This window comes from Colobus angolensis, unplaced genomic scaffold, assembly GCF_000951035.1.
Source record: "Colobus angolensis palliatus isolate OR3802 unplaced genomic scaffold, Cang.pa_1.0 Scaffold94, whole genome shotgun sequence".
Lineage (NCBI taxonomy): Eukaryota > Metazoa > Chordata > Mammalia > Primates > Cercopithecidae > Colobus > Colobus angolensis.
Window position 1 is genome coordinate 9,072,605 of NW_012123376.1, and position 26,240 is coordinate 9,098,844.

The 26,240-nt window shown below is 32.6% G+C and overlaps 1 protein-coding gene across 1 annotated transcript in view; it reads left to right on the forward strand.

The window, feature by feature from the left end:
* PCDH9 (protocadherin 9) overlaps positions 1-26,240 on the forward strand; it is a 959,605-nt gene that overhangs the window by 311,538 nt on the left and 621,827 nt on the right. The window contains exon 3 of the mRNA XM_011932165.1: positions 17,071-17,172. Within this exon, the coding sequence (XP_011787555.1) occupies positions 17,071-17,172 (102 nt within the window). The remainder of the gene's footprint in view (positions 1-17,070; positions 17,173-26,240) is intronic.

The window sequence follows — 26,240 nt, forward strand, 5'->3', positions numbered from 1 at the left end:
TAAAATGTGTGGGTTTATTAAGTCATATCTCTTACATGTAAATGCAAACAGTGTTTAGATATCAAGTATCAGTTTGTCAATGCTTATTCTGAACAATAGTATGCCAATGCTTATTCTTGGAATAGCATCTGTAAGGGGAACAGATAGCATATTATTCAGGTTATTGTAGGGGTAAACTTGTTATTGGTTACATGGATATGTTTCAAGAATGTAAGGATGTTAAAAATACATTGCCTTAATCTCCTATTTTGAAAAATGAACATCAGGATAGTTTTAAAACTTAATAAGAAATAGTGAGAATATATTATATATAATTTTAAATTTTAATATTAACAGAAACTGACTTTTTCTATTCCCTCATACTTTTCTAATTATTTCACATCTAATTATCTCATTTGAACTTCTTGTCTACCTTCCTTGACAGGCAGAAGAGGGTTTTTTATCCCCATAGGGAACTGAGGCCTAAGTGTTTTATCACTTGCTCATGGGTTTACACGGACTATAGTGCTCTGTTCCATTACAACACTCTGAGGACTATGCCTCCATGCAAACTCTCTGAACTAAACAATCCCAAATATTCAGTTTTTCCAATTAGCCATAGCAAATTTTTATAGCTCTATGAATGGCAATGTAATGTGTGGTTCCACAGCAGAATTTGAAATTGAAAATGTTGAGCTTATTTCAAAACCTTTTTAAGAATCTATTACCTGCCAGACACTATGCACAGCACTGAAGACATCAAGGAAGAAATAGACAAAATATGCACACAATTAGCATACAGATGAACGAATGTTAAAGAAGCTGTATTTGCTTTGGATGCCACAGTGAAAGAGGATTGAGTAAGGAAGGTGTAAGCTTGAGTTTTGGACAAGATAGTTTTAATATGCCTGAAGAAATCTCAGCTGAAATATTTAGCAAAAAATATTTTGTTTGTTTGGCATGAAACATCGAACAATTGGTCCTGAAGCAGTAACTTTGGATGTCATCACTTCGATATATATATTGGAGATAACTGAATGCACAAAATTGTATGAAGTTCTCCAGAGAAATACTAAATAGTGAGAAGATAAAATAACCAATAATATAGACTTGAGAAACACCAACATGAAGAATGTTTCTAACGGGAAAGGAATAGTAAAGGATAGTGAAATGAACAGAGACGTACAGTAGGGGAGAGATTAGCATTCTGGAAGAAAAAAGAATGATGACTTTCCAAGAGTAATTTTTGTCAAGTTTTAGCAAATCTGAGGCATAACAGAATTAAGCAGGTTGAAAATAGATGGTGCAGAATACTCCTTCCAAAGTGCATGATGAGAGAAGTAAGTGGAAAACCTAAGGTTGAAAGCACAAATAAGAGTTCAATTAATTATAAGTAAATTTATTTTGCATGATCAAAAAATATCATAAATCTTTTACAAAAGAAGTCATAAAATTGTATTAATCCTTAGATTTAAATGCATTTGATATGTCGGGAGTACTTAGTAGCCTTATCATAATAATATAAAAATAGTGGGTCATCTATTTTATTTATGAGTATATACTCTACTTCTCTGCCTATTTTTTTGCAAGAGGAAAAAATTAGTAAAATTTACTGCTATCGTGATTATAAAAACTCTTAAAATGGTGAATTAGGATACAATTCATTTTTTTTTTCCTAAGTAATACTGCATTTGAAAGTTTGTTTCTCTTTTCTTGCTCTTACTATCAAAAACAGTAACAAAGTGCTAAGTCTCCTACCAGTTTAAAAAGATAGTCTTAATAATGTATAATGTTACAATTATAAAAGTTACTGTTGAATACACTTCTGGTTATAAGAAGCAAAAATTCACTTACACTAACTAAATTAAAATAGAGATCTCATGGAAACCAAGGAGAAAAAAATGAACACTAAAGTCTTTATCTAAAGTGGGGGAAAATGATAAATAAGGCAGTTTCTCTCTGTGCCTCTCTCTCCTTCTCTTCCTCTCACCTCTCTCTTTCTCTCTAGTTTGTACTTGTACATTACTCAAAACATCTGTTTACTTTAGACTGTGTCTTCACAACTTGCACATGGCTGCAGCTGGATCCTTTTATACTCTAGCCCCTCAATTTCAATCTCAATCACCAACTGAGGCCTTCTTTTCCTCTTAGCTTAAATGTTCACAAAATCACTGGGAAGGAGCCAATCATCCTTGAACATAGCCGTACACAGTTCATGACACTGGTCAGTCAGACCCCCTTTTGCTTATCTGGACACCCAAGCCACACCATTTTCCCAATGTACCTGTTCTGTAGACGGGAGGGAATGAGAGAGAGATGATCATGTCCTGTATATAGGGAATGTCTCTTCAGGGGATTTGGGTATAGCAGAGGGAGATGTCCTTAATAGTTTATCATATACATGATGTTAAAATGAAAGCATGGCACCTGAAACCTGCAGAACAGTTTATATTAATAAGGAGCATTATTACTCTGAGGCATTTAGTAAGGGAATATTCATGTATTTCTTTATCTTTTAGTAGATTTAAAAGAAAACTTATGGCAGATTCTGTCTTGCGTATGTTCTATTTGTATCGGATTCTCACACCAAGTATTTGTCACTTCTTTCCCATAAACTTATTTTACACTGAATCACTGAATAACTATCATAAAAACAAGCAGCATATCAACACATTTATTCGACCAGAGCCCTCGTGAGATAATGTCTGAATTTTCATCAAGACTGTAGTGATTAGTGTTTCTGATTATGATAATCAAATAACTCATTAGTGGTTATATTTTAAAAAGGATTTGAAATATAAAATGTTTCTAGAATATGGTGAATCATTTGACTCAGGCTTCTCAAAGATGATAAAAAATGGAAAGGACAATTTTAGCCCTTAATATCTTGTATCAGTAAAATATATGTGAGGCAAGTGTGTACCAATTTTACAAGCTACATATTCTCAAAGGTCCAGTTTTGTGGCAGGCCATTTTAAAATGCATGCTTGTTTATACATGAAGAATAAATTGAGCAGAAGTTGTTGCTTTGTCTAACTTGACTAACTTGACATCAACATAAACCATCAAAAGAGTGGATAAAGGTTTCAACAAGTGAAGTGTGTTTTATTAGCTGGTGCTCAATTTATAAGGTAGGCAATTGAAATAAGGGAATGTAGGAACAGATTTTATATTTAAAGAAAACTTCATTTGCAAGTAGTTTCAGTTTAATGAGCAGCAGAAAATAAGGTTTTGTTATGTTTCGTATGTATTTTCTGTTGCTTGTTTAAAAGTTTGTAAATATTCGCTGAATGCACACTTTATTAGGTGTATGTGTGCGTACGGGTTTTCCTTCCTTAGCTAAGCTTCCCTTATCGTGTTTAGCTCTTTATTTTAATAAGATGGTAAGCAAATTTCTATTCTTTTCATGCTTTGGAGAGCTCACTAGGGAATAGGAATGGAAATAATATTCTGTAGTTTTGAAAAGATATGTACAATGGCGTCAGCTTAAAAACACAAAGTACAGGTTGGTAAAGTTCAGTCAAACCTTGATAAGAATCAACCATTAACACAACAGGATCCAAGTTATATAAATAAATTGCATATACAGCTCTTACACTCAGAGCTATATTTTGATTGTATTCAGATACATTTTATCAGAATATTTGGTTTTAAACTCATCAGATCCTCCTTTTTAGCTGATGTTTTAGAATATCCAATTGGCCCTTTTGATCTCACAAATTCTGAGGAGATATTTTGACTTAAATAAAAGGTGTGTTTTATGAATATATTTGAATATTGAGTTAAGCAGACAGTTTCTTCAGATTTGGTTAAAAGTGTCTCCAGGGGGAGTTTTTTTCCCCTATTAATGGCCATCTGAATTGAATGAACTAGTGGTCTAAATCTAGTCTATGTTAGGTGTTTGTTATTAGCCTTTTGCATAGTAGTGATCTGGGTGACTCGTGAGAAACATTGAGCAGAGTTAGAAGGTCCTTTTAAAAGGATGTCAACATATAATTTAAAGTACGGGATTGAGAATATATCTGAATTTGTCTTTGCTTCAATTATCATAAAGGGAATTCAGATGATTTTTACCCTAGGTCATCTAAATAAAATAAAATATATCATTCATTGATCTCTGAATATTTCATCTCCGATAAGTTAGTCTCTATGCTTTCGTTTTTTCATCTATAATAGAGGTGAGGAAAACAATCTGTAATGCCCCTTTCAACTCTAATATTCCATGAGTCTATCAGATATTGAAATCACCCAAAGGGAAAGGAATTGCTACAAATTCTTACTTACAAGCACAATTTTCAAGCCCTGTTTCCAAGCTCAGAGTTTCTGTGCCACGGAGAGGAGAGAGAAAAAGACCTAATAGAACTTAAAAAGAGCTAGGGCTAAAAGAAGGGCAAAGAGGGATTCAGAGCTACTGAGCGCAGTGTCAGGAGAGTGAATCATATTTACACTGATGTCCTGTTTCTTTTCATGTTGAGTCTCCAAGGAAGCCAGCTACCTTATGATGCTGCTTTCTTCCACTTTGCTGCATGCCCATAAACACTCCACAGATTCCTACCCTTTATAAGCTGAATAAAATTATGCATACGTATTTTACATAATCTATAACTGTTTGGGTGATTGCAAAGTATTCTGGACTGTAGGATTACTTTAAACAGCATCTTGTCATAATGATATAAGAACACCAACATAAATTAGTGTTGTGTTCATGGTCTCATTTTCTGTTTATCTTAGATCTCCTGGTAATCAAATGATAAGAAAAAAATACCTGTGTGAGTTGTCTAGCAACATCTTTTATTTTAGTTCATTGAAAGGAAGTGAAAAAGTTCACTTGGTCTTGTTAGATCCTTATCACGTAAGGTTGAATAAACACTTTTATGAAAGAGCTTAGAATTGTAACAGAATGCTAATCCAAGATCACAAAAAAGGCATGCTTCAATAAATAATCAGACTTTATATATTGCTTTTCCTAAAATTATTACAATGTATATATTGCTGTTCCAAAATTATTTTCCTGAATTATTATTTTCATTTCAAAGTGGATTGCTATTATCAGTATCATTAATATTAAAATAAATGTTTTATAAAATGTTCTCTATATATTGTTTAATCATGTTTAAATATTGCCCCACACTTCCATGTCACAGAAAACTGCTATGAACTTAATAATCCTTACTTGAAGTAAATGTATTTATTTTAATATCATTTTAAAACAAAAATATGGTTGTTCTCTAACAAAGATATTCATTTTGTATTCTTTTGAAGAACCCTGTAGGAAAAAAACACACACACATTGTAGAAAGAACACTATCTACTCTCTTGTTTTTGAATTTTATTCTTCTTTCACCATCATTTTAAATTTTCTAAAATGATATATATGTTGCTGAATATATCTGTGAGATGTAGAGAGTTGATCAAAATGAACTTTGATATACTGTCAACTCTGAAGACAAAATTATTTTTATATGTATTTTTAATGAAGTTCAAAACTATTTGAATGAATGAATGCATGCATGCATTTATTTGAGAGAATCTTAATAAAAGTTACAGCACTCAATGTGCTTTTTGAGGAGAGTATAGAATCATATAGTATTTTATGATTTTCTTCTCTAAAAATGAAATGTGTTTCTTAGTTGTGCTTCATATTTATTAATATACATTTTCAAAGTAGGTTTTTGTATAGATTTCTGTAATCTCTTTTGGTTTCTTTACATACCTCCTTTCATCAGGAAAACAATTTTATGAAGATATAAGTGTTCATAAAGTGTTAGTATTCCCGAGAGTCTTCTAAGGGTTACAGTTCTGTGGCCTGAGGATTAAAAGATAAACAGTAAAGTAGTTTTACTGAAGTTATATTAGTTTGAAGCTTGGAGACAAAGGAAGTAATTCAAAAGACAGACTCTATTAACAATGGCCACATCTACAGACATTTCCTTGTTTGTTAAAGTATATTCCTTCAGGGATTCTTTGCCCAGACCTATAAGAAGAAACATTTTTAAGACCTTGAAAATAAGCATGTTTCTCACATACTTTGATTTTGTTCCTTAAAATATATAGAACTTTCATTTTAAAAATAGATTTAAAAAAACATTCTGGCCTTTTAAACATTCACAGTTAGTTAGGTTTCAGGCTTGTTGAAGAGTTCCCATCCAACATTACTGTAATTAGTTTCTTTAATTTGGCCTGATTTATTCTAAATTATTCCAAAAGGTATTCGAATTCTTTTTCTGGGAAGAAAGTGGAGGTACAGTCAACAAACATCAGGCCTTTGATTGTGGTGTTTTTCTCTTTGTGAACTGAAAAACATATGTGGAAATGAGAGTTAAAAATCATAATTTAGTTTTAATAGAGTAACACATATTTTCAAAGATATCAGTGAGATAAGCAAATGTATAACTAAAGTCGTGGTAAAGTTTCATCTTTCCTACAGCTAACAACTAATCATTTAGATCAACTAATCATTTATTTACATAATTTTATAAAAGTCTAAAGTTAGAGAATGATATTAAACAAACAAGCAAATAAAAATCTACCTTAAGTTTTGAGGTAACACATCTAATAATATCTTACGTTTTTGACTTGGATAAGCAGAGGAGATCCTTTGGTCTAAATTTATACGGTATGGAGAAGGTCACCAAGGCTGTGAAACTAAGTCAGATGATGATGGAGCTGAGGTTCAAGCCCAAAACCCCCTACATAGCCGGTGGCACATTTCCAGGGTATTCAGGAACATCCTTTTTACTCTAAATCAGTAATTAAAAAGTGAGACATTTTTACTCCTATTTAGATACTGTTCAAGTTGCATAAATGAATTGAAAATCAAAACATGAAACACTCCACTTGCAAAAACACAATTTGAAATGATATATTCAGAGTGTAGGGTTTGTTTGTTTCTTTTTACTGCACTATAAAAAAAAGAAAGCTTGTGCACTCCCTTTCTTTCCCTCCCCCCTCACCGCATTCTCTCTCGATCTACCCTCTTACAAATATAAATTCAAGCTTCAGGGTTGATTTTATAAAGTATTATACAGTAAGAGAAGCATGGTAAATCACTGAACTTTTTAAAGAATTTGCCTCGAAAAGACAATATTCAAATAATTGACACAGCCTTGAATTTGAAACTCACTTTAAAGCATGCCAGATTTGAAACTCCAAATTTATTACCTGATTTCATTGGCTGAAGGTTGATTTGCAGACTGTTTCTAAAGACTGCCATATACATAGGCAAGGCTAATATTATGTTAAAGGTTTATGTTGGACAAACAATTTTCATAACATAAATAAATATAACCATATTACTAGAAATTGTATTCAATTTAGGCTTTTAAAACTCCTCTCTTTACCACAGAAATTTCAAAAAGTATTTATAATTCTTAATGAGGATATCTTTTCAGAAATATTCTGCCCTAAAATCCAGGACACATTTATGATAAGTATTATGTAGATTAACTTAGTAAGGTATGTGGTTTATCTATAGCACTTTCATAAATTTATAAATATTTGTATTAATATAATGTGTAATTTGAAAAATATTTTAAAATGAAATATTTTATGCAGATATAGTGCTTGATTTTGCTTAATAAATATTCCATGAATACAAGTTTATATGATCACTTACATGAACAAGATAATCACATACATAAAACATGTATTCATAAGCATGGTGTGTATGTGTCCACACTTATGATTGTAATTCACAAATGACCATCTTTGTATAGAAGATTATTTTCTGCCTGGAGAGCCCGTTGCTACATACCTGGGCTAATCTCCATTTTAGGCTCATATATGCAGTTAATGAAACATGCTCTAAACTAATACTGTTGTTTTCTAACAAGTTAGTTTCAATACGTATTTGTCAGTATTTCAGAACTCCTTAGAAAGTTCAGAAAAGGGATTGACTTTCGTATTCTGAAACACTAATTACCTGGAGATAATATGAAACACAACAGTGGAAATCAGCAAAGGCAGTTGATGATTTTTCCATCCCCACAGTCTTTCAGTTTAATCTGGAAATGTTCACCCTTAAATTCCTAGTGAACACTTTTAAAACAGGAACTCTCCCATTATATTTGAAATTTAATAAATGTTTAGTCAATCTACGTTTATCTGTGTTGCAGAAATTTCCATTTTAGTTTTTCTTCAAGGTATAAATATGGTTAAATGATAATCATATGGGGAAAATCCCAGGGATTTAATCACAGTAAATAATGAAATAAATTGAAATGAACTGCAGAACAATGGTCTTAAACATAATCCTGGTTAACCGTGGCACCCAAAATTGTCTGTTGTTGTATTCCTTGGAATACGTTTGAACAGAAGTATTTATTTTCATTTCTTTTCAAGGGTCTGGGAAGTTCCAAAGTCCTGCATTGCTTGCATTCACTTATTTAAAATATAGAATTAAGTTGCAATGTGCAAAGCTGACTAATAGAGCTTTGCTCAAGCAATATAACTGTAATCCTGTAATTTAAAGCCTTTCAATGCGTTATTGCTCTTGTAAAATGGCTTTACAGTAAGGTAATAATACAAGGAGGGAACCAATGGAAAAATTGTAATGTGTAGACCATTAGCGTTTGAAGTATACTTTCTAAGGAAATTTTATTTCAATGCATGCTCATAGCAACTGGGTTAAAAGAATTGCGTAAAACTCATATAACATCCATGAACCATTTAAAGAAAAAGTGACATAATGTGCACAGAAGCAGCTACGATTTGTGATTCTCATAAAAGTGGTTTTGTTTTGTTCCTCCTTGGTTAGTAATGACTTGAAATTGCATCCAGTTTATCTCTATTAAGTTAGAGAGGTTAGAAGTATAGTAATTACTTATGAAGGAATTTACAGCCAGATGTGGGAAAATACATGGTCTTATTCCCATTATTTATTCACTTAGCAGAATTGTGTTCACACCCCCATGCCCAGCAACCTAGCACATCTGCCTTGAATACTCTGGCACATTTAATGGTCAGTTCTGTTACTGCACATTTAGAGGGAACCTGCTGAATAAATTTGACGTAGAGTTCTATTGCTTAATTCTTGATTACATTACCAAAAATTCTATAAGAATACAAAAAACTATGTTTGCCTTTCTCTTCACTTTCATTAAATTGTTTGCTGAGAAAAGGATAAAAAATTCAGCCTAGTAGAGCTTTCTCCAAAGCTAAATGATTATTTATTTTGGGAATAAACTCTATCGCTATCTCTATCTCTTTTATTTCTGCATTTGTCAAAAGTTTCTTAAGACAAGCCTTGAAAGTCACACATAGACAGAAACTCAATGGAACACGAATTCTCAGGAAATGGACAATGCACAGAGTTGCTAAAACTTTATAGTAACCAAGATATTTATGGCAAAAGATTTCTCTGAAATACCACTTACACAATAAAATGCTAGGATAAAGCTATTTTTTGGTTACGGTACATGGCACCTAAACATTTTATTAAATTGTTAAAATTGTTTGAAAAATGTCAGCCAGCTTATGATAGAGACCATTAAATCTTGGAATAGCATATAAAAGGAGAATTTCTAAACAAAGAAAAAAAGTGTTTTATCTGGTACATAAGCTTAATCCACTTACTGAATTACTTCAGACTTCAACATCCTTCGCTTTTTTTCCCCAATCCTCTTTTTACTTATATTTGTTAAGGTTTTTTTATACATAACGCACTCTTATATCTTAACTGTTTTGGAACATATTGGTTCCATTTATTGTACCATAAGGCAGTGAATTGAGGTAAATATTATACAAACACTTTACAAGTGGCCCACTTGCAACAACTAAGTGCACAATAAGAAATATATCTTATCTATTAATTTCACTTGATCACGTGGAACTATAACTGAGGGAAGTCAACTGGTCTATTTAATGACCTGTTCCAGAAGACGATTTAAAATCAGCTTTTGTTTTCTTATAAATCCCCTGTGCAACAGTCAGCTTCTCACTGCTCATTGAGCAGTAGTGACTACCTCCATCTGGCTAGACTCTGCAAACCTGGTTAAAAATGAAATGGCTTGTTGGAACAAAGGAGAGAGGAAGTGCTTTTGAGGAAGAAGAGAGGACTTTTCCCACCTTTAAGACATCAAGAAGGAAGAAAAAAGGGTGTCTCTCAGTGGAAAGATCTGGAATGGGAATTGTGAGGATAGAAGAGGACTTACATAGAGGAATTGATGAGCGTTATCTGTAGGGTCAAGAGAGTATTGAAGGGATGCCAGTCAACTTGCAGTGGGGTTGAAAGAGGTCTGCTGCCCCTAGAAGAACTGGAAAGGGGTGAACTTTGCAAAATCCACTGCGTAGGAACATGTGTCAGGCTCCTGAAGTTGAACATAAGCTTATTTATGCAGTGGATAAATTCAAGTTTACCTTGTTAGTTAATATATTACTGTGACAAAGTTACTGCTTGTCATGAACTGCCAAGGGTTCAGTTGGAGGAAGAAAGCATGATGACTAAGCCAAATGCTTTGTTTAATGTTCCTGATATGGGTACTCTCAATCTATGGTACTTATGTACCTTATTTTTGTGTTAGCATTTGTATACAAATTGTAGGTCTTGGGAACGTTAATTTTGCAATAAAGTTATTTGTTGCAGACAAAATAAAGGGCAAAAATAAATAATAACTTCTAGAAGGTAAAGCCAAAACCAACTAGGTAAATACAAATCACTGTACCCTCTTGAAATAAAAGAGGGAAAGCTGTATTTCAATTAAGTAGAGAAAGACCTATAAGCTATAGTGCCATAGGAAAAGGAAAAGCTAGCATGTTCCTCACTGATCTTTGGAAAAACATTTCTTCCAAAAAGGAGAATGACTGAGACAAACCAGAAGAAACCTTACATGCATGTGGCATCTTTATTTCTGAAGATGCATAATTTCAACATTTACAGTTTATAAAGCACTTTCAAAACCATTAACCTTTTGAGCTGGATGAAACAGATTTTTTTTTTTTTTTTTTTTTTTTTTTTTTTTTTTTTTTTGAGACGGAGTCTCGCTCTGTAGCCCAGGCTGAAGTGCAGTGGCCGGTTCTCAGCTCACTGCAAGCTCCGCCTCCTGGGTTTACGCCATTCTCCCGCCTCAGCCTCCAAGTAGCTGGGACTACAGGCACCCGCCACCTCGCCCGGCTAGATTTTTTTTGTATTTTTTAGTAGAGACGGGGTTTCACGGTGTTAGCCAGGATGGTCTCGATCTCCTGACCTCGTGATCCGCCCGTCTCAGCCTCCCAAAGTGCTGGGATTACAAGCTTGAGCCACCGCACCCGGCCGATGAAACAGATTTTTAACCAGATCTATCAATTTTGTTAAACTAACACATTATTTTTGCGAATTGTTTTCCTATGTGTATTTCCATTGTCAGGTGTCTGGAAAACTCAGGAACAAAAAAGAGAAATAAAAAAATACCCGGCTGGGCGTAGTGGCTCACGCCTGTAATCCCAGCACTTTGGGAGGCCGAGGTGGGCGGATCACGAGGTCAGGAGATCGAGACCATCCTGGCTAACACGGTGAAACCTCGTCACACAAAAATACAAAAAATTAGCCGGGCGTGGTGGCGGGCGCCTGTAGTCCCAGGTAATCTGGAGGCTGAGGCAGGAGAATGGCGTAAACCCGGGAGGTGGAGCTTGCAGTGAGCTGAGATTTCGCCACTGCACTCCAGCCTGGGCGACAGAAAAAAAAAAAAAAAAAAAAAAAAAAGAAAAAGAAAAAGAAAAAGAAAAGAAAATACCTATGTCCTCATCACCTAGAATTAAAATATGTTAACATTTTATGTTATTTCTGTCTCCAGTTTTTTTTTTTTTTTAATGATAACCTGAAGTATAATTTGAGGTCTAGTAATATGATGCCTCCAGCTTTTTTTTTATTTTTTTATTTTTTTTTGCTTGGGATTGCTTTGACTACTCAGGCTGTTTTTGGTTCTATATGGATTTTCAACAGGTGTCTTTTAAAAAGGATATTTTTTTTTCGTAATTCTGTGAAAAGGGATGTTGGCATTTTGATAGGGATTGCACTGAATCCATAGATTGCTTTGGGCAGTATAGTCATTTTGACAATATTAATTCTTCCAATCTATGAACATGGGATGTTTTTCCATTTGTGCAATTTATGACTTTTTTAAAATCAGTGTTTGGTAGTTTTTCTTGTAAAGATCTTTCAACTCCTTGGTAAAACATATTCATAGGACTTTTTTGTAGCTATTGTAAATGGGATTAACTTCTTGTTTTGGTGCTTGACTGAATATTTATTGTTGTGTAGAAATGCTACTGATTTTTGTGCATTGATCTCTGTCTCAAAGTTTTAAAGAAAAAAAGTTTTTTTTTAAAGAAGAGAGGCAAAAAAAGAAACAATTAAAAAACAGACTCTCTGGATACTATAGATACAGTTAACATTTCCTTCATATCCTTTTATGGTCTGCCTATTTTTCTTATTTCACATAAGCAATCCCTACTTTGAAATTAATATGAATTATAGCCATCTACATTTCTATGATTTGATTAGGCATTTATATAACATTCAGTTTTAAAATTTGTCATATGACATTTTCATTTTAAATCAAAATATGTGTCACTGCAGCTGAACACTGATTTGTTCAATAAAGTTTGATGAGCATTTTAGCTCAATTTTCTAGTTATGTTTAAAGATAACAAAAATAAGCAAAAAAAGAAGGTACATAGAAAACATTAAAGCAAAGGCTGTGGGTATAGGCTCAAGATTTCCTTATTTGGGCCAGAATAAATTTCAGGATACTAAATGATTAGAACAATTTTTCAGAAAGAATAAGAATCTGTACTGTAATGTAGGTTTCTTAAAATATAAATTTTATTAGTTTCTAGATATAAGTATAAAGATACATGCTTTGATGAAAGAATGATTGGAGGTGTTCTAAGAGCTCTTTTCTTATCTTCTTATGGGTTTTTCCTGTGTCTGAGAAAATATTTTGGAATCAGAACCTGTTCAATATGGGTGCATTTGCTAAACTGACTCCACTGAAGAAAACACTTTCTGAGGAAGTACTCAGTTTCATCCTCTCTAGTCCTTTCAATTTTGACAATTTTGAAACAGTTACATGATTCCAGAGAGAGAGCAGAAGAAAGCCATGAGTGTATAGCGTCCTTGAAGGCTAGTACATAAATGAAACAAGAGGTAGTACTCAGTTGTGTTGCATTAGATAAGAACTGAGAATTGCCATTTGAATTAATAATGTGTAAATCATAGGTGATTGTAGTAGGGCCATTTCAGTGGAATGGGCGTGCTTGAAACCTAATACATGCGGATCTCTAAAAAAATGGATAGAGAGAAGTTGAAGACACTAAGTTTAGACTATTATTTAAAGTAGATTCATTTCTGCAAATATGAATTTCTTTTGAATGATTAAACAAATATTCTGTTTTAGAATTCTTCATGAAAAGAATCCTTAGTTTATTAAAATGGGTAGGAATAACATTTTCAGTGGGAGTTTTTAAATAAATGGAATTGTTATTTAATGAAACCTATAGCACAAAAGTACAAAACTATTGCCTCTATAATGACTGCAAAACTTTTATGAAAGTGCTATTGATTTTTAGTAAACAACTTTGATTTTGTAAGAAGGTAGGAGTAGTAATAGAATAATAAATAATATTAAACATTGCTACTGCATTACAGTTGAGTGGAAAATGTAAAGAACCCTCTTTTTAGCAAAGAAAACAGCTGTGTTTTTCATAAAATAATCTTTCATAAAACTTTGTTGTTTTTGCTACTGTTGATAATTTTTCTCTTAATATGGCTAGAAGTTCTTTTTTGAAAATTTGTGTCAAAAATGAAAGAGTAAAAATACCTGATTATGTGAAAACTTTGAGCCAGTATTTCTATAGGTAGTGAATGGTAATTTTCCCAGGAACTACAATGGATGTTTTGGAGTGGCAAGATTTATCCACATATTACAATACAGACTTTCAGTCATAGGTGATGAAAAATAAAGAACTGGTTTAAAGTATAAAACAAATGTATTTTCATTGAATATGATTGTTATTATTGAAAGTTTGATTTACATATGTATCCCCCGATATAAATCTGATTTAGCAAATCAATCTTACCCATAATTCAATATGCAGTCATTTATATTAAATTTGGCAAACAGTAAACTTGTTTGGTTGGATGAACCTTGAGAGGTTTTTTTCTCTTTTTTTTTGAAACAGAGTCTCGTTCTGTCGCCCAGGCTGGAGTGCAGTGGTGTAATCTCGGCTCACTGCAACCTCAACCTCCTGAGTTCAAGCTATTCTCGTGCCTCAGACTCCTAAGTAGCCAGGATTACAGGCATGCACCACCACACCCAGTTAATTTTTATATTTTCATTAGATGGAGTTTTGCCGTGTTGACCAGGCTGGTTTCAAACTCCTGACCACAGGTGATCCGCCCACCTCAACCTCCCAAATTGCTAGGATTACAGATGTGAGCCATTGCACCCAGCCGAGACTTGTAAAATAAATATTATTTTTAGAAAATGCTGCAACTCTTCCAGAAGTAGACATTTGTTAGGAAGGATTCATAGTGATTAAATTTTTTCCCATAAGAATTTTTTTTCTTAAAAGTTTGGCTATTTATAATAGTTAATCTCAAAATATTGTTTACGGTGTTACTTTTTTATTTTGCTCTGAGTTATATATTTATAATTTGCAGAGGAAATTTACCTCATAAGACTCAATTTTAAAAAGTAAGGAAAGAAGAGTAAGTTAAAAATTTTCCTTTGATGCCATTCACTGTTCCAAAAACAAGAGCTGCTCCAGAATGAAACACAGGAGAGGCTTGAGGGATAGAAGGACTTAACTGGGCATCACAATGATATTGCAAATGCACTCATTTTGTTATGTTGCATATTTTCTTGGAAAAGTTGGAAGAAAAAGAATGACCTTTAAAGCTCACTCTTGGCACTGTTGGCCTTTATATTAAGTCCAATTCTACAACATCTTGTTATATGTTGTACTATTGAATTTAATGCACTGATAGGTTCTATTTCTTCTGAAATCAATCCTTACATTCTTCATGTTTGAACTACTATCAAATTACTCATGCATGGCTCATGAGAATTCGTGTTTTTTGGCCTTTGCATGTGCAGTTCCTTTTGTCTCAAATGTGTGCTAACCATGATTCCCTCATCAGTCCATCTCTTGAGACTCTCTATTCATGTGTCTAACCTGGGAGTCTATGCATGCCTTCTCTGTCCCTTAGCAGTCTGAAGGTGGCATGTTTACGCATCATGGCGGTTATTTATTTTCATGTATTGTTTCAGGGCTAACGTGAGAGTATTACAGATATTAAATGCCATATTTTGATGATCCAGTACAATCTTGACACATAACATGCACTCAGTAAATGTCTGATTATCAAACAAACAAACAGAATAGAATAAGAGGCTAGGGATAGGAATTGAATGATTAAAATGTCTATGGACATCACAGATGAAAATAACTGCTTTAAGGTCTATGCTCTTTTTTTTTTTTTTTTTTTCTTTTTTGAATGCCAAAAAAGCTGCTGTGGAGAGGAAAGGCCTTTGTTGCTAACAGTGAATTTGTTCAGACAAACTTAGGAACATTCAAATAATTAATTTTGCAAGGGAACATTTTACAAATTACACATGAAAGTTACTTAAAAACAGGTTAAAATGGCAGTCAACATTTGTTGAATGATGTATGAAGAGAGTTGCTAGAGGAGGTAAGTTTTGAATAGGGTTAAAATTAAATTGTAGAGAGAGAACAGATACAAAATAAGTTTTCATGCTAAAAGGCTTATAGTGATGGGTATATGAATTTAAAGTTATGCCTTCTTCATTGCCACGTAACTATTTATTTTAAACAAATGAAAATAAATGAGATGATTGATATCTTCAAAATGTAATGTATATTTAAATACATAAAATGATGGTCTTGAAATGAAAATAGAGTGAACACAATATATTAAAATTCTAAAACATTTGCTTTTAAAAATGTCTAACAGTAATTTTCTAACAGATTTTTCTTTGACCTAGTAAAATTCTGAAACACATTTGCTTTTAAAAATGTCTAACAGTATTTTTCTAACAGATTTTTCTTTGAGCTAGTAAAGGTAGCATTTAATCGATGAATAGGAAACATGGCATACTAGTTTTGAAAAGAACAGTCTCTTTGCTCATAATGTCCTGAAATAGTTTTATTTAAGAAGAAAGGTTATATATAATGATGAACCTTTTCTGGAGGCACAGCAATATATTTTTATCAAAGTAGAAACCTTAAAACCTACAAAGTTATGTTTAATAAATGGCCAAACAGCAATACTTACAAATATTCCTTCCTTGAGTCTAATTAAAGATTTAGAAAAGAAGTAAGAAAACAGGAAGTGGAAAATGTCTTCTTTTCACATGAAAAACTTGTGTGAGGAATATGGAAAACTGTCATTTTAATATGTTCACAGAGAAAGGCCAAGCCATAATGTAATATCTTATGTTCTATAATTCATATCAATTTCCAGGTAAATTATTTTAGATAACCTGTTTTTTAAAAGTGCTGTCTATTTAGTACAGAAATAAGTCCATTAGTATTTTAAGACCCTAAATTTCTGCTTTTTCAGTTTTATCTATTTAAAATGTATCACTTAAAAGGCAGTTCATGTGGTAGATAAGGATATGGGGAATGGTTCCAGAAAGGCTAGGCAACAGCATAACTTTATGGGGGGAGGAATTATGCTTCAGTCTCCTCTTCTGTAAATGGAGGTAGTTAATAATATCTATGTCACAGGCTAATATGTGTGTAATATGTATCAAACTCTTAAATAATATCTCACCCAAATAGCACCATATAAGCTTTAGCTACTGAAGTTATAAATGTAATAAATAATATTGTCTAAAAAAGGTAAAAGTAAAATTACTGAATCTTATATTTCTCTAGTTTTAGTAAAAACATTTTAACAATTTGTTTATCCGGGGACAATTAAAAAGTCTTTGTGGTAAAGACTCAATCTTAATGCATGTATCTCTGGGTGTGGACCCTTGTTAGCTCCAGTGGTATTCCATTATTAGGCTCATAGCAAACAGCCATGTCTCTCAATGGACACTCTAAATGTGGAGTAGTTTGTCACAATTATTTGGTAATCTCTTTCAGTGTAACTCACACAGCAAAAGTGACAATATTCCTGTCACTCCTCAGAAATGTCCCAGCTCCGCGGGTTTCCACATTCAGGAGAATGAAGAAAGCCATTATGAGGTATGCCATATATCTATAGAGACCATGTTAGTACTGATAAATTTTCATTTTCTTCATAATTTTAAATACTCTATCTTAACTAGTATTATTTTCTTTGCCCATCTTCTGTGGTCACATTTTTATACTAATGCTTTTGAAAATAATTTTAAGTAAATAATTTTAGAACAAAAATCCAGGAATATATATATATATATGTATATATAATTTTTCTGTTGAGTAATGGTCCAACTCTTAAACATAATGTTAGTAACATGGAATGAAAAGTACTGATTTTTACCTATTAAAGAAAGTAATGAGCAACTTTCTTTCAAAGCTAGATGTTCTGGATTGATTCGTATTTATTAATTGAACTAAAAGAAAAGCACACCTATTTTGAAAGGTTGATTCGATTCATCTCCCATACTCAGGAAAATGAGAAAGACATTGCTGCTTAATATGACTGGTTAAATTTGAATTTTAATGAAGCTTTTCCTTTTTTTTACTACATTTTGTCAGTTTGATCTTTTATTTCCCTGTGTTTTTAAACTTAAAAGCCATTACTTTCTTTTTTAAAAAAAGTTAGTTCATCCACATTAAAAGGTAGAAGATCCGTAGTTGTTTTTATCTTTTTCTTTTATGTTGGAAGGGCATTTCTAGTGCCAATTATTCCACTATGGCTGGGTATAGAAATCTATTATCTTTCATGTATTTTTTTTTTTTCAAGTCGTGGCAAAAAACACATGACATGGAGTTTACTATCTGAACCATTTTTAAGTGTAGAGTTCAGTCGTGTTAACTATTTTTGCATTGTTGTGAAATGGAAGAAGAGTCCCATTTTTAAAGAATTATGTTTTAATAGTTAACGAGTATTAAAACATACATACTGTTTCACGTATTTTTTTTACAGCTGTAACATATAGATTGTAGAAAGAGAGGTAATGTATGTGTGTGTGTATGTATGTGTGCCTGTGTGTGCGTATGTGTGTGTGCCTGTGTGTGTATTCTGTTTTCTTACAGAACGTAGGTCCCCTCCATTCCCTTAAAACCTTTTCTTAATCTTTTTAGTAAAAACAAAAAATTGTAATAATTATTGCTTTTACCATCTAAAGGAATCTATTATTTTCAAAAATCCCACTGGTAATGTATATTGAAGAAACTGCTTTGATTAATAGAGACTTAATATAGAAAGCAACTTCTTTTTGGATAAAACATTAGTGGAGGTTGAAAGAGGATTGAATAATATTTTGAATAGCTCTATCCCCTAATTTTCCTTCGCATATTTTTATTCTATTTCTTTTACTTTGTATGGGTCTGAATACTTAGAAATGTGTTTCTAAACTTCAGTATACATACTTTTTTGTATTTTTCTTTCTTTTTTTATCCACAGCCTATATCACTTGAACATTGAGAGAAGAACCATAGTTTTTAACCCTTTGATTTTTTCTCTTCACTGTGTTCATTTAAACTATCTAAGACAATAAAATTGTTCCCATTAATTACCAACAATAGCACAATAGTTCTAATTGGATGGCAGAGAAATTTCTTTTTCATAAGCGAAGATTAATATAAATAGTATAAAACCCTACCCAGGATGTTGTGAAAGTCATTAAGATCCAAGTGGATTTCAGATTTCTAAGAATTATATTTATTTTTATAACATTTTCTGTTTGTGTTTATTGAATTAACCATACTCCTCAGAAACCATCTTCCTCAGAAAATCCCTTTGATTACCAAAGGAGGTGAGATGATTTATTGAAGATTTCATTATTTTTTGTAGAGAATTTAAATGAGATATAATTGAAATAATTTTCTATAAATCATACTTTTTTCTCCCTTAGATATTTTATAAGGTCCAAAGCACACGAAGACAGTTTGTACAGGGTTTGACTAAAAGTCTAGGGAATTTGAAGAAAAAAAAATGACATTTAGAGTTATGATGTTTATTTATATTATTAGACGATTTGTCAAAGAACAGTGAAAATAAATCTACTATGGTTTATTTATAAACAAAGAAGGCAAAATATTTCTATAAATCTTTCATTGCATAAATTCTCATTTAACCATCATGCTCCAGGCCCATTTTCTCTGAATGGTTTTGAACTATGTTGTCTGGAAGGCCCTACCCATCCCTGATGATCTGTGATACTAAATAATGATGATGATATTGACAACTTATACTTAACAGCATAATTTTCTACAGTTAAATATCTTTCTGTGTTAAATAGTACCTTGTACTCTGTGCTAGGGACTGTTTCAAGAAGTGTATTTGTATATTCTCCCATCAATCACATTTTATCCTTGGTTAGTTTAAACTGTTTTTGATCATAATACATTTAATTTCTTTAACATGCATTTTTTATTAAATTCAGAGAGACAATATCTGAAATTTCTTATAAAATAAAACTTGAAGAAAAGAGATAAGTGATGTCATCTTTCAAGTTTTTTTAAAAACATTCTAAGATACAAGGTTTCTGCATAAATGCTTAATATCTGTAGACCAATAATAAAATGGGTAGTTTTAGTAACCACTTTTTTAAAGGTTATTAATCTAGTGTTAATTATTCTTGAGAATTAACAATGAAAGGTGATTATTATAACTACAAAATTGGCATCTGCAATGTTATTTTTCATTATATTTTATTCTATACCAAGCCTGGTGTTCCCTAATTTTTATTTTTTCACAATTTATATTTCCCCTCCCTTTTAATCACCTTAATATAGTAAAAAGAAAGAAGATTGTTCTGTTTAACACACACAAATATTTAACTGTAGAAAACTATACTGTTAAATAGAGTCATATTCAGTGTCAATGAATGCTGACTAATCTGGATGAAATTCTTAAATTTATGCTATGACACTAGATACATAATAAAACCGAAGAATGATGTGACCAGCAAGTTTTTAATTATTATTAGCTTATTATTAACCTATCACTCTTAACTTAGATATAAGAAATATTGCTTACTTACAGAGAAATGTTATATCAGCTATTGAGAAAAATTTGTGCCAGTTGCTATTCTAAGCACATTATATGCATTACAATACTTCTTCTAATCTACCACTAGAGTATAAATATGTTACAATTTTATGAACTGCTAGGGTAAAATGCTGCCAATTTAACTCTGACAAATGCTTGTATTTGGTTTCTTTAACATTTGTCCTGTTTTAATATGTGCAAAAACAAGGGATTTTTTTATATTAGAATTGTTGAAATATAGCTTATTTAATTCTGACAGCAATCCCACTAGGTAGGTATGATTATTATTCTTATTCTACAGGTGGGAAAAGGACACACTGAGAGGTGATATAATTTGCTCAAATGCACACAGACAGGAATGAGTGGGCTGGAAGATAGCCACAGCCACATGGCTTCAGAAACTGCAAAGATAACTATGCCATGATATTATCTAAGTAACAACAAACAAACAAAAAACCTCACAGGCTATTTGATTGTCAGGGACCAGAGATTACCTATACATATTACTGAAACATAAAGTGAAGACAAGAGCCATTGAGTAGCTTGCCCTACCTCTCAGAGCTAGCTCGTGATAGCACTAGAATTAGATCCTAGAATTACTGATCCCAGAGTAATCTAAAGACTTTACCTTCAAACACAAAGTTTCCAAGCAAATGTTAAATGAAATAGTTTACACTTGAATTTCTTTCTTAAACTAGGTTTTAAAAATGGTGTGGAATTTAAACTGTCATGTTTAAGTTTTCTCTCCCTGACATACCTTTTGTCATTGGATACACAGAGCATTGCAAAGATTAAAATCAAAGCACCGCCATAAAAAAGTGCACATTGTTTTTATGCCATAAATGCATATTGCCTTTAATAAGCACCTTTGATCCATATTTCATTGTCATTTCTTTTCTATTATATTTCATTCCCTTTTCCCATGAAGCAGTGTATAATGCAAGCAGAGCTTTCGTTGTCTATATTCTGAAATCTGTAGGAAAATGTCTCATAGTTATTGGAATTCACACAAGACTGCATCTCAATATGAGTAGCTGTTCCCTGTCACTGTTTTTGATGCTTGAGCTAAATAATATTTTACAAAATGGTTTAACGTTCAGTGTATGAATTTTTGAGATAAGACTTCTCCCTTTTAGGGGTGAAATCCGAAAATCAATGTCAGATGGAAATCTTAGCTCTAAGAGCTAGGGAGATTGATGGAAGGGTTTTAAAATAAGTGTGAATTTTAGCCTCTAGGCTTTGGAAATGTGGCAGTTGTTGTGAGTATGAAATTCATGGGTGCAGATGGTTTATTAAGATATCCCAGGATGGGCCACTGCTATAAATCTCCACAGAAAAATTGAGAAAACCATTTTGATAAGGAACATATTTTTGACCTTTTATGTAAATTCATAACACAAGTTTTGCTGGATTCATTAAATGAGTAGAAGTTAAATTACCATTGGTTTCATGAAATTGCCAATCACGTCATGTGACAGAAATATTTAATAAAATTAAAATATGTCAAATGGTGAGTAAGAGGAGTGCATGAGAGGAGAACTACAATGTATTAAACTATTTTTATCTGTCTTGTATTTCACATTTGCTACCTAATTCAAGACAATTGTCTTCAAGGTAAGTCTAATTTCCCTCCCCATTAAGATAAAGTTATGGGTGCCTAGGTGATCTTGAGCCTAGATCACCAACCAAGGACACACTGATAGCTAGAGGACAATGGGGCTCAGTTTGTTACACAGTCTAGAACATTATTGTTTAAATAATACCAAATGGAGCAGGAGCAACATGGTAACATTATCTGCTACTTTTAAATATTAAAATATGAAAGATATAAAGCCAAAACACTTTTGCTTTTGTCTTACTTGGTCTTTTATTTTCTTTTTAAGAAAATATTCATGCATTAAATCTGATTTAGTGTATGCAGATTATACAACACACCTATATTTTCTTGTTATTGCTGTATTATGAATATTATACCACATACATGTATTTTCTTGTTCTTCATGATTATGTAGTCATATTACCCACGTACATTTACATAATTATGTACAAGTATACAAATAAATATGTCCAGTCCTTAGAATAGGTGTTGCTGTTGATATCAGCTTTAAAATTAAAATAATTAGGTAAATCATTTTACAATAATTCTCTGAAGATTTTTACATTATATTTTAGAGTAATAAAGTTATGTACAGTTAATAGCTATTTACTAATAACACGAAATTAATTCACAATCTAGTTTTTTCCTTCTTCATAAGGACAGCTTTTTGGAAAGCCCCAAGGGTAGTAAATGATACATATACACACACGTGCATGTTATTTACATACTTACATACATACATATTTTGGGAATAACTCCTAACATATTAAAATATTTAAATTTTTAGTAACATCACTCTCCAAAGTACAATAAATTAAGAAAAATGATAAGCAATATTTTACATCTCAGTCACTGTGAAACATTACATATATGACAAGTATTAGAGAAAGCATGTTGGGCATCAGTTTGGCTCACTCACTAGATAAAGAAGTTTTTCACCCTTTTACCATGAAGGTTCCAAAACTGCACTTCAGAAAAATGACAAATAAAATACATCATGGATTGGAGAATTGTTAGAGTTAAGCCCTGACATGCCCAACTGGGAATAGTCAAAGATCTTATGCCATTTTAGGTAAGATTGACATGGAAAATAATTTCCAACAAATCACAGGACAATTTCTGGCTACAATTCCAAATAGCATTTAGGAATCTTTGAACTTAATATAGATCTGTTATGTGGAATTTGTGTTATATAGAGATATATTTTCAAAAAATTCATTAAAATATTTGACAGGATCCTATTGCTTGCTGAATAAGCATATGTGAATTTGTAAGAAATTACCAAGAATTTAAAGAACTTATACTACAGTAGTATAGAAATGCTACATACACTAATGCCTATGTATAATACAGTTTTCTAGAAACATGATTGTTGGTTTATTTCAGACTATTGAACTTATGCTTGAGAAAATTTTGTGTTAATTTTAAGAGGGATGTAGGCAAATATAAAAACAGATGTATTTGATCAACTCTGTACTACATCTCTCTGCTTTCTGATGTGAATTGGTTTCATTTTGTAAACGGGGCCGTCAGTATGTTCCTTAAATCAAGTAAACATGGATAGGGTACTAGACATCCCTTCCTCTGTTTTTGCTCAGACACAAAGTTGAGACTTCTTTGGAGTGGAAACAAATTATCCAACCTCTCTTTTTTCATAATTATGCTGAATCCAGTCTTTGAGTCATGTATTAATCTGTCTCTCCTTTTTTCTCTCCCGCTCTTCCTTTCTTCCCTCCCTCCCTCCTTTCTTCCTTCCATAAATATTTATCCAGCAAGTATACCAGAGGCAATGTTACGCATGCCAAGTACATCACTTGTGTACACAAACGTGGTTCTTTGTGTTTCAGATATTACAGTCCAAAGGAGTATACTCATATCAACATGTTACCATAACGTGTAAGCAGTGCTAAAATAAGAGATATTCAAGATGCAGGAAGAACACATCATAAGAGCAATTTAACATAGCACAGGAAAAGTATATTGTCAAAATAAGACTTGAAGGAGTTTACAAGGTGAATGTTCAGGAGTGATGTGTTAGTGTGTGTTGGTAGAAAAATGAGAATTTTACTTAAATCCTGTGTGAAGGCCAGATGTCAGGAGAGGACATACAAATTTTAAGGAAAGTTCCACTGGCTCTTTGTCTCCTCAATGCAGACATTTTTCCTGGCTCCAATCTAAGACGTGGTTCAAAATTTAAAGCTGCAGTGACTATTAAACTTTGCATTCTTACTTAGTATAGTAGCTAAACACATTTTTAGTTATTAAGAACAGTGACTATATAATGTTTTTCAATGTGTGTTCAACAGTCAGCTTTAAAACTTTTAAATAATTGTAAATGCAGATATGCATATTTACAGATACATTCCTACAAATAGATTTTGATTTTTATAGAAATTATTATACATAACAATTTTATAATTATGTAAATCTGGTATATGGTTGCATATGTATGTAAATGTTAATATCCAATTTTACATATGATCATAGATTATTTTTTAAATTATACTTTAAGTTCGGGAGTACATGTACAGGACATGCAGGATTGTTATTACTATTATTTTTGTAAGTCACTTATTACTAAAAATAGCATACATTTGTGGTGTTTTCCTGAGGCTAAACAAATGTACTTGAGCAATATGAGTGGCCTTGTGAATTGCTTCATTGTAAATTCATGGAGACATTTTTAGTTGAATTCCCGTGTATAAATCAGTTATCAAATTTTCCACCAGTTCAGTATTTTTCCAATTACTTAACACTCTATAAAGATTGGTCATCACCTTCTTTAACTTTTTATTAAACACATTCTGCCAATTCTTTCATCACCACAAAACAAGTGGGCTTGGTTTTATTCACGGGAAGAGCCGCATTTGGCAGATTTGCTGATGGTGTCAGCGTTGGTTGCAGGCTTGATGGACAGCAGCAAACCTCGCTGTGGCCCGGCTCCTGCTAATTAGTTGTTTGAAGCCGCTCTGTGTGCCATAGGCATGGGCTTATCAGCCAAAGACATCTTTACCATTCAGCACGACAGCTGTGATGCAGCTGTTCGTGGAGAGAATGGAGCACAAAGAGAGGGGGCAATGGGCCTTTCAGATAAATGACAACCATAGTATCTTTCACTGAAGGATCCTAAAGATATAACAAAACAACTAAAATGTAGAGTACAAAAAAGGTGTAAATCAATATCTGTTGGATGAGTGTGGAACCCACACATGAAATGATGATAAATAATATCAGACTGTGAGAGTGACAGGAAAATACAGCTGCCTTGGAAGTTCTTTTAAAATCCATGGAAGTTGCATGTACTTGTAATTAATGCTGCTCAAGCATTTGCTAATGAAATTAATGTAGATGTGTGGAGTTTTCAGAAGTTTCTGCACATGTGCATAGATACTAATGTGAAATCTGGCCAGAAAGCCTTGTATTTGAACAACTGTAGAGAACATGGTCATGAATAATATTGGGATGCTAAAAATCTCAGGATATTGGAGACATCTGAGAGGAGTGAAAGTCATCCACATATATGTGAGAAGGGTGTAGGCATGGGAAAACTAAAAATATAAAGTTACTATTCCTTTTTAGAAAAGTGTGCTTATATTGAAGTAATAATGAATGAAATTTTTTTCAGTCATTGATGATTGAAAACTGTGAGATCCCATTTTACCTACTATCCACATAAACTGGAAATCTAATGAAAAGTACCTATGGTTAGAAGTACACATTGACAAATCAAATTAAATAAATATTTTCACATAAACATTTCATATTATAAAATGCCTATTCTAATTCCAAAATACTGACTGTAAATAATCTTTTAATATAAGATACCTAATACTGGCTGGGCGCGGCGGCTCACGCCTGTAATCTCAGCACTTTGGAAGCCCAAGGCGGGCAGATCAGGAGTTTCAGACCAGCCTGGCCAACATGGTGAAACCCTGTCTCTACTAAAAAAAAGAAAAATTTGTCACGCATGGTGGTGCATGCTTTTAATCCCAGCTACTTGAGAGGCTGAGGCTGAGGTACAAGAATCGCTTGAACCTGGGAGTCAGAGGTTGTAGTGAGCTGAGATTATGCCACTGCACTCCAGCCTGGGCAACAGGGCAAGACCTTGCAAAAAAAAAAAAAAAAAAAAAAAAAAAACTTCATATTTTATGGTACAGTTTTAATTGCATGTATGTATTAGACTTTTTACAAATCCTAATAGTGCGTGATATTTTAAACTTAAAATAGACTTTTGGATGTTTGCAATGGATATTTATTAGTTTGTAAAATATAAGTAATATTATCATACTCTATAGTCACATGTAATAATAACATCAGAGGCTCTGAGGTATTGTTTGGTGTCTCACCAAATTCTGGGAGAAATGGAGGTTCAGTTATAGCTATTCTTATCATTGGCTCTGCTGTATCTAAAAGTCTGGATATAGCAGAAGAATGTTATATCTGTTTAAATTGCCTGATACACTTATTTATGATCATGAAATAAAAAAACATGCAGCGGCCGGGCGCGGTGGCTCA